General features: G+C 30.9%; 1 protein-coding gene across 1 annotated transcript in view; it reads left to right on the top strand.

The window, feature by feature from the left end:
• Positions 1-243: 243 nt before the first annotated feature.
• Positions 244-8,722, top strand: part of LOC141457222 (calcium-activated chloride channel regulator 1-like) — a 177,117-nt gene continuing 168,638 nt past the window's right edge. Inside the window, exon 1 of the mRNA XM_074133888.1 lies at positions 244-672. Within this exon, the coding sequence (XP_073989989.1) occupies positions 520-672 (153 nt within the window). The 5' untranslated portion in view covers positions 244-519. The remainder of the gene's footprint in view (positions 673-8,722) is intronic.

Genomic DNA, 8,722 nt, shown 5'->3' with positions numbered 1-8,722 from the left:
CTACAATAGAACAAAAAAAAAAATTTGAAAGAAAAGAAAACTGCAGTAAATATTTTGCAGTTAGAGTAGAGGAGATGTTCCGAAGTTTAAGCAAAGGCGCGGTACGCTCAACAGGTAGCGCCGCCGACACAGGGTAGAGGATACCTCCTGTGCAACTATAGAAGAGGAAGGAAGACCGTGATGGGTGCAACGGGTGGAAAGAGACGATTGTGGTGGGGATATTGGAACGTTAGTGGGCAACAGTGTTAGAGGGGATACGCCAGTGCTGTCAGAGACGAGCCGGCTGTAACAAACTAGTTGTTGTGCTAGCACCATACCATAGTAACATCGATCGTCATTAACCGTACCATCATGTGTCACCATTAAACATTACGAACTTTATCTACTTTTTCTGTGTAAAAAATATATATAAAAATAAGTGTTCAATTTAATCTCTGTAAGAACATAAGATCAAGTTTTTTGTGACTTTAAAAAAGGAGAAGATTGTTTTGTTTACATTTTTTTTTTTTTTTTTAAATCATGTGTACACTGGTTCAATTTGTTGTGCTCGCGATATTTGTAACGTCAGTCACATCACTAGAATTCCTCGACGGTACATATCGCGGACTTACAATAGCAATTGAAAGTTCCGTCCCAAAGGATAACTGCCAAGATATACTCAACAATTTAGAGGTATGTAAACAACCCCGATTTCAATATAAAAGTTTTTCTCTGTTCAGAAACGATTGTCTTTATCTTTAAAAAATTTATACTTATTTTTATATAAATTTCCTCTTAAATGTTAACCACTTTTAGGTTTTTTATAATTATAAAGAAAAGAAATAAGAAAAATTGGGCCTAGTCTGCATTTGGAACAGGGAATGTCCTCATTACTAAGTGATAAGCCGGTACTTTCCTTGCTTTTTATCAAACTGTGCTTTCTAAGTCTGCAATAGAGTTCAGTAGTGTCTTAGCTGGACGGTAGAAAAATATATATATATATATATGTTTTTTAAAGAAATTATAATGTGTTGGTAAACATTTTATAATTTTTACATTAATTTCTTCTTTTTCCGTTGAGTTTTTTTTAAAAACTTGCCGCCTTAAGGGATATTTATTTTTTTTTAAAAAATATTCAGAATCCATTTTTGCTTGGAAAATATTCCCAATCAAAGATTTTTTTTAAAACAGAGTAAGCAGATTATTGCAACAATTCCAAAAAAAAAAATTTTAGCACGATAATTCATCGCTTTAATCCGATTTACAATAATCAAAAATTACTTTTTTTAAAAAATATTCAGAATCCATTTTTGCTTGGAAAATATTCCCAATCAAAGATTTTTTTTAAAACAGAGTAAGCAGATTATTGCAACAATTCCAAAAAAAAAAATTTTAGCACGATAATTCATCGCTTTAATCCGATTTACAATAATCAAAAATTACTTTTTTTAAAAAATATTCAGAATCCATTTTTGCTTGGAAAATATTCCCAATCAAAGATTTTTTTTAAAACAGAGTAAGCAGATTATTGCAACAATTCCAAAAAAAAAAATTTTAGCACGATAATTCATCGCTTTAATCCGATTTACAATAATCAAAAATTACTTTTTTTAAAAAATATTCAGAATCCATTTTTGCTTGGAAAATATTCCCAATCAAAGATTTTTTTTAAAACAGAGTAAGCAGATTATTGCAACAATTCCAAAAAAAAAAATTTTAGCACGATAATTCATCGCTTTAATCCGATTTACAATAATCAAAAATTACTTTTTTTAAAAAATATTCAGAATCCATTTTTGCTTGGAAAATATTCCCAATCAAAGATTTTTTTTAAAACAGAGTAAGCAGATTATTGCAACAATTCAAAAAAAAAAAATTTTAGCACGATAATTCATCGCTTTAATCCGATTTACAATAATCAAAAATTACTTTTTTTAAAAAATATTCAGAATCCATTTTTGCTTGGAAAATATTCCCAATCAAAGATTTTTTTTAAAACAGAGTAAGCAGATTATTGCAACAATTCAAAAAAAAAAAATTTTAGCACGATAATTCATCGCTTTAATCCGATTTACAATAATCAAAAATTACTTTTTTTAAAAAATATTCAGAATCCATTTTTGCTTGGAAAATATTCCCAATCAAAGATTTTTTTTAAAACAGAGTAAGCAGATTATTGCAACAATTCAAAAAAAAAAAATTTTAGCACGATAATTCATCGCTTTAATCCGATTTACAATAATCAAAAATTACTTTTTTTAAAAAATATTCAGAATCCATTTTTGCTTGGAAAATATTCCCAATCAAAGATTTTTTTTAAAACAGAGTAAGCAGATTATTGCAACAATTACAAAAAAATAATCTTAGCACGATAATTCATCGCTTTAATCCGATTTACAATAATCAAAAATTACTTTTTTAAAAAAATCTTTCTAATTTCTCTTTAAGCAAACAAAATTTATTTTTACAAAAAATAAAACTAAAAAAAAGTATAATTAGGCGTTTTAAAAATTGTTTTTTTCTCAAAAGAATTACCGAACACTCCGCTATATAAAAATTTGCATTTCTATTTTTGCCAAATCTCATTTCCATGTTCTATAGCCATTATAGTATACCTGATTGCCCTTTACAAAATCACGCTATATGAATCAATATTTCTTTGTAGCTATCTTCTGTTTGTACAGTTTTTATTTATGTATTTATTCATTTATACACGCCTCCTTTATATATATATATATAAAAAAAATTCGGTATTCTGTAGGTAATGCATTTTCCGGCAGAGAAAAAAAATAAGTAATTGAAATTTTTGGTTTTTCATTACTCAAGTGGTTGAATTGGACGTTTGTACTTTTGACAAATATAAAGAAATTGAAATTAATAAAAATAAATACGAATTACAGGGAATCATTAAAACAAATTAAATAATAATACAAATTGTACAATAATTCTGCAATCAAACTTGATAAAATAATAATTTACGTACAACAAAAAGTGGAGGAATCTATCTAAAAACGAACTTCTAATTTTTTTACAAGAAAATTGGATAAAACTGGGGAAAAAAAAGCTGTAATCCAAAGTGGTTTATCGTTTAAACTGATTTTGTTCGAAGCTACTTTCAATTATAAGCTGTCCACGTTTTTTTTCCCCCCGTTCGGCAGACGAGACATTCACTTGCCCAAAAAAGGACTCCGACGTAATCTAATTTAAAAAATACTTTTAAAATGTATTACTTTAGCTGGAGCAGCTCATCTTAACTGAGAAAATTGGTACATATAATCTTGAAATTTTGTAAACAGTTATAAATAATAGGATTAATAAAGAATAATACATTATCTGATAAGATTGATTTTATCAGCGTGCTGTAAATTTTGATTCATTTTTTAAAGCAATTATAACTAGAAGTGGGAAGTAAATGGTCGTTTTTAAGGAAAAATGAAAAATTACAATGTAATTTTATGAATGTCAAGGTTTTTTTTTTTGGCAATGGCCAAAGAAAGTAATATTTAACTATCTACCATTCGAATAGTGTAGGAGCTCTTCGTCAGGCGCTTTGGATTTATCAGGAAAGTGAAAGTAAACGGAGGTTGATTTAAAATAAACTTCAATTTTTAAGAAGATTTTTTTCCCCCCCTAATTGTAAGTCTAATTTTAAAATAATTTTGGGATTGATAAAGGTCGTGTGATAATTCATGTTTTTCATGAAAAACTCATTCGTTTTTTTTTATGGAAAATCCCAGGAAATTTAATGGACGATTTCCTGTTTCTTTCAGTACGATTTCCGTTATAGGTCGAGTTGCCAACTGTATCGATGAACAAAATGCAAAAAAAATGGTACTGGATTTGATGATTCTGATCAATTATATTCTTATGGTAGATGAATTCCTTTCATAATGTCGACGCTGTTTTGAGGCCCACTTTTTTTGCAATTAATCAGAGATTTCTGCATCAATTTTTAAAATAACCACTATTCATGGTATATCTTTCGAAAGGTGTTTGTATGTAGATGTTCTTCATGAATAGTGCACGTTTTAAACATACATCAAAGTAAACATAAGTCGAAAGTTTTTTTGGAAAAAAATTAGAAACTTGCTATTTCTTATGTTTGGGCCACAAAGTGAAATACTTGTTATTATTATTTTGGAATATAAATTAGCTTATTTAAAAGGAAATTTAACCTTCTATCTAATGAGCTTATTGAAATCGCTGTAGCTTTAATAGTTTGAGAAATATAGACAACTGTTTGCTAAAAAGTAGTAGTACCTTAGAAAAACATAATATTAAAAATATTTATAAAATGGAGACAAATCGTGAAATAGTTTATATAGAATTTTTAAATGATGCCCCGAATCGCCTCCCGAAGTAACGGTAGTCTTATGCTGAACACCCTGTATATTCCCGGGCCCCAAAATCCTGTCGACGGCCCTGATTGTACCTACTTTTTTTAGGGTGTCCTTTTTTGGAATTTTATAGAGTTAGCAACCCTAGTTCAAGTTGAATCTGGTCTTTCAAAAGCTCTCTCTCTCTAGTCGTTCAGTTAATCTATGTGAAGATCATTCTAAAGCAAATTTCCTTTTCGTTCTTCGTATTGGTCTTACGCTTTCAAAAACAATTTCCTAACTCTTGCTTTCTTTTATTTACTGAGGTTTTCTGCGCAGATATCACGCACTTGTTTTTAATATTCTTCTGATAATCTCTAATGCTCTCACAAATTTTCATTTCTTTTTATAATCTAATCCTTACTCAGACTCTTACCTGATAATTCTTTCCTTAATTAAGTTTCACTTCATGGATATTTCGTTGCAAAACACTGTTTACAACCCTGACGAAATTTTGTTTTAATTTACTAAGCCTTAAGAGAAGGAATATTCAAAATAACGTGAACAATTAGTAAAATTATTATCATAGGATAAAAGAAATACAGAAAATGAATTTAAAAAAAAAAAACAACCTTCTGAGAAGAAGAAACGTTAAGAGTTTGGGTTCTGTTATCTGAAGTAGAATGCGTAGCTTTTTCCTGCCGAGTTAGAACAAGTTAGTCCACCTTCTTCAGAAGACGTTACTAGGGCATGACTTAATTCTCTTTTCTTTTTTTTAGAAGTAGTCTTTTTTTTTTCTTTTTACATCATTCTGCTTCCATCAACTTTCCGCTTCTAATTTCTACTGAAGATTGTTTTAAATGTGATACTGCGACCGTTTTAATTACTGGTAAAACTATCTTCAATTAAACTGCATTACAAACCGCTAACTAGAAATAGTTGATGGTAATTATTTTGGTCTTTTAAACTGAAATACTTTATTAGTGTATTTGTATTTTTTGGTAGCTTATTTTGAAGAAAAAAAATAAATTTTTTGTCTCTTTACCGTTACAATTCTCGTTGCTGTTGCTACGCGCATGAATGCAACCAAAATCTCAAAATTTCCTAAAAAATTATTTTAAATGAATCATTTAACAGAAGTAGCTAGCTATCCGGAAATTGAGTGCCTTAACACTGCATTGCAAATGCTCGAACTTTAGTCAGTTATTGCCAATGTGGGAGTCATATTGACTCCATAATTTATTTTTATCCTTACAATTTTAATAATAAAATTTGCATTAAAGGATGAGAAAGAATAGGAATTAAGAACGAAAAAGACAAAATTTTGTCCACCAAATCGGCTTTAACATTTCACGCAGAAGGAATTAACTTCAACTTAGGATCGCAGTAATTTCAGTCTAGAATCCTGATTGACTGCCTTCTGATCAGGGACTTTTTCAATTTTTTTTAATTACTGTGCGCTGTTGACATAGATCGGAAATTACCCAATTCGCTGCAAGTTTTTAATGCAATTCGGACAGAAAATCAATTCTAGAAAGAGGCTTTTTTTTTGTGCCTTGATACTTTCTATGAAAATTATGTAAATTTATCAAATAAGCATTTAGGCAATAATCTGAAGTCAAGATATTAACAGAAAATCTACTTATATTACAAATCTGGAGTCGAAATGACTCCGATATATTCACGTGTATTGCCAATCTGAAGTCAAAATGACTTCTATGATTCAAGGAAACTAATCTACAAAAAGAAACCCAGAATTCCATGGTCTTCAGCTCGTGACTATCAAATGGTGAGAGAGTGGGGATAGCATATCTAAGAGCATTTCGGGATAGCTATGTGATGTGGGGGAAACAGAGCCATTCCTATTTCTTTGGAGTCAAATTGTCTCCAGATTGGCAATGCAGTGTTATTTCGTGGTAATGTTGGTAAGACTGACGTGAAAAAAACTTTCTTGAAACTTATCCCTACTGATTCCTTTAAATTTCAATTTAAAAACAAAAAAAAAATGTAATAAGTTTTCGTCTGAAGTGCTACTTCAGTACATTTTATGGGGCTACCATTGCATAACGATGCTTATAGAATTGGCTATGTTGCTAATGATTCTAAAATTGTGAGGGAAACGCCATTTTCTTAAAGTTTTTTATTTTTCCTTTCATTTCCTTCATTTTTCTGGCAAAACAAACCAGATGGTTTCATTAAATTAAATTCTTTGACAAATATGCCAAAAATGCGACAGATAAAAAGTTGCTTTTGTTTAAGAAATTGTTCTATAAATACTATAATTTAATTGGGTTTCTGAGTAAGATGGTATTTTTATCCCAGTTTACCTAAAACGCTGTGTTCTTTATGGTATTTAGCGATTAATATTTAGTTAACATTTATTTTTATTTCTATAATATATTAATCTTATTTTACAATAACTCATTTTTACTCACTAAAACTCTAAAATTTCTCTTTTAAACAATCCAAATAACTCTATTATTAAAAAAACAACATGTCTCTGACATAAGAAAAATATTAAAAATGTAATAACAAAGACGTAATTCTAAAAATAAATAAATTATTATACCGTACATGCCGTGAATCCTTTGATATGAAATGAGAAAGGTAAAGCCGGCATACTAAGTCCTCTCTAGGATTACCTTAATGGTTAAGCATTATTCTGTCCTTGCAGGTACCATTCCTCAGGTATTATCCTCTCTACCCACACTAATTTTTTTTTATTTAGAATGTCATTTTAACTGGCTGGTTTGGTTAAAATATAATTATTTTAAGTTAATGAAAGATTCTTGACTATTTTTGAACAGTTTCTGTTGAGGCGTTTTGGTTTTAGTTAATAAATAACTTAATAATGAAGTAAATACTTCGCTGCTTAGCATAGGACTATAGTCTATGCAGATTTTCTTTGCATTATTTTATAAAGTAGAAGCGATTTTTTCAAAAATGAGTGATTGTTGACACATTGTTGAAACTAAAATTGGCCTGCAGAAAGATGAATAATAACTCTTAAGAGGGAACGTTACCACAATCAATTTGGGAAATTTAGTTTTGGTGTTCCCTGACTAACAGATATCTTCTGTATTAATACTCACGAATCCTTCACATTCTATAAGTTCTTAAAAGAAACATCTTGCTTGAAAAATGGTAAAGTAGAACAGTTTAAGTATTAGAGCAGGTAAAGAAGATTAGGATGGTTTATTGCTCCTAGTAATGCCGTACCACAGGTAACCACAGTTACTAGTAATTCAACTTCATAGATTCCATCCGAATCCCCAATATTTCTTACCAATCCTAAAATTACTCCTTTTTTTTCAAATCATACGTTTCAAATAAAGGTGATAGATATAAAAGCCGTTCACTGCACAACTCGATTAACTCCATAAAACAAAAAAGTGGAGAAATGCTATGAAATAATGTAAATTGTTTTGCTAAAATTCCGTTTATAATATAAATTCAAATAAATTTACCGTTATCATTCAGCGCCTGCTACTGAATTTTGAGTTGAATTACGAGGGTCGTTTGAAAAGTCCGTGCAAAGTCAGAGAGATAGCACCACTCGAGCGTATCGAGGTTATGTTTAGTTAGTAGCATCTCTTGGAAGAACACACAACAAGTTTCAGCCAGATCGGTCTATTTCTTTGTGTTTGGCATTCGTTTGAATCGAGGAAGTCGAGTGATTTTCAAAAAATGGACGAAAAAGAATTTCGTGTGTTGATTAAACACTACTTTATGAAAGGCAAAACGCCTCAGGAGACTAAAGAGAAGCTTGATAAACATGGTGACTCTGCACCTTCGATTAGAACAGTTTATAAGATGTTTCAAAATTTTCGGAGTGGCCATATGGGCACAAGTGACGCTGAACGTTCTGGACGCCCTGTTGAGGTTACTACTCCAGAAATCATTGATAAAATCCATGATATGGTGATGGATGACAGAAAAGTGAAGGTGCGTGAGATTGCTAGTGCTGTGGGCATCTCGAATGAACGGGTACATAATATTTTGCATCAACAAATCTATCCGCAAAGCTCTCACGCTTGACCAAAAACGAAATCGTGTGAAGTGTTGCAAGGACGGTTTGCAGCTGTTCCAGAAGAATCCGCAGGACTTTAAGCGTCGTTTCGTCACTGTGGATGAAACATGGATACATCACTACACTCCTGAGACCAAAGAACAATCTAAACAATGGGTTACCAAGGGGGAATCTGCGCCAAAAAAAGGCGAAGACCGTTCCTTCGGCCGGAAAGATTATGGCGACTGTCTTTTGGGATTCGCAAGGAATAATCCTCATCGACTATCTGGAAAAGGGTAAAACTATTACAGGTACATATTATTCATCGTTATTGGACCGTTTGAAAACCGAGCTGCAAGAAAAACGCCCACGATTGGCCCACAAAAAAGTGCTTTTCCATCACGACTACGCACCAGCT

The sequence above is a fragment of the Rhodnius prolixus genome, unplaced genomic scaffold (assembly GCF_049639745.1).
Source record: "Rhodnius prolixus isolate KJV_2025 unplaced genomic scaffold, Rpr scaffold_10, whole genome shotgun sequence".
NCBI lineage: Eukaryota > Metazoa > Arthropoda > Insecta > Hemiptera > Reduviidae > Rhodnius > Rhodnius prolixus.
This window is presented reverse-complemented; position numbering and strand designations above follow the sequence as displayed.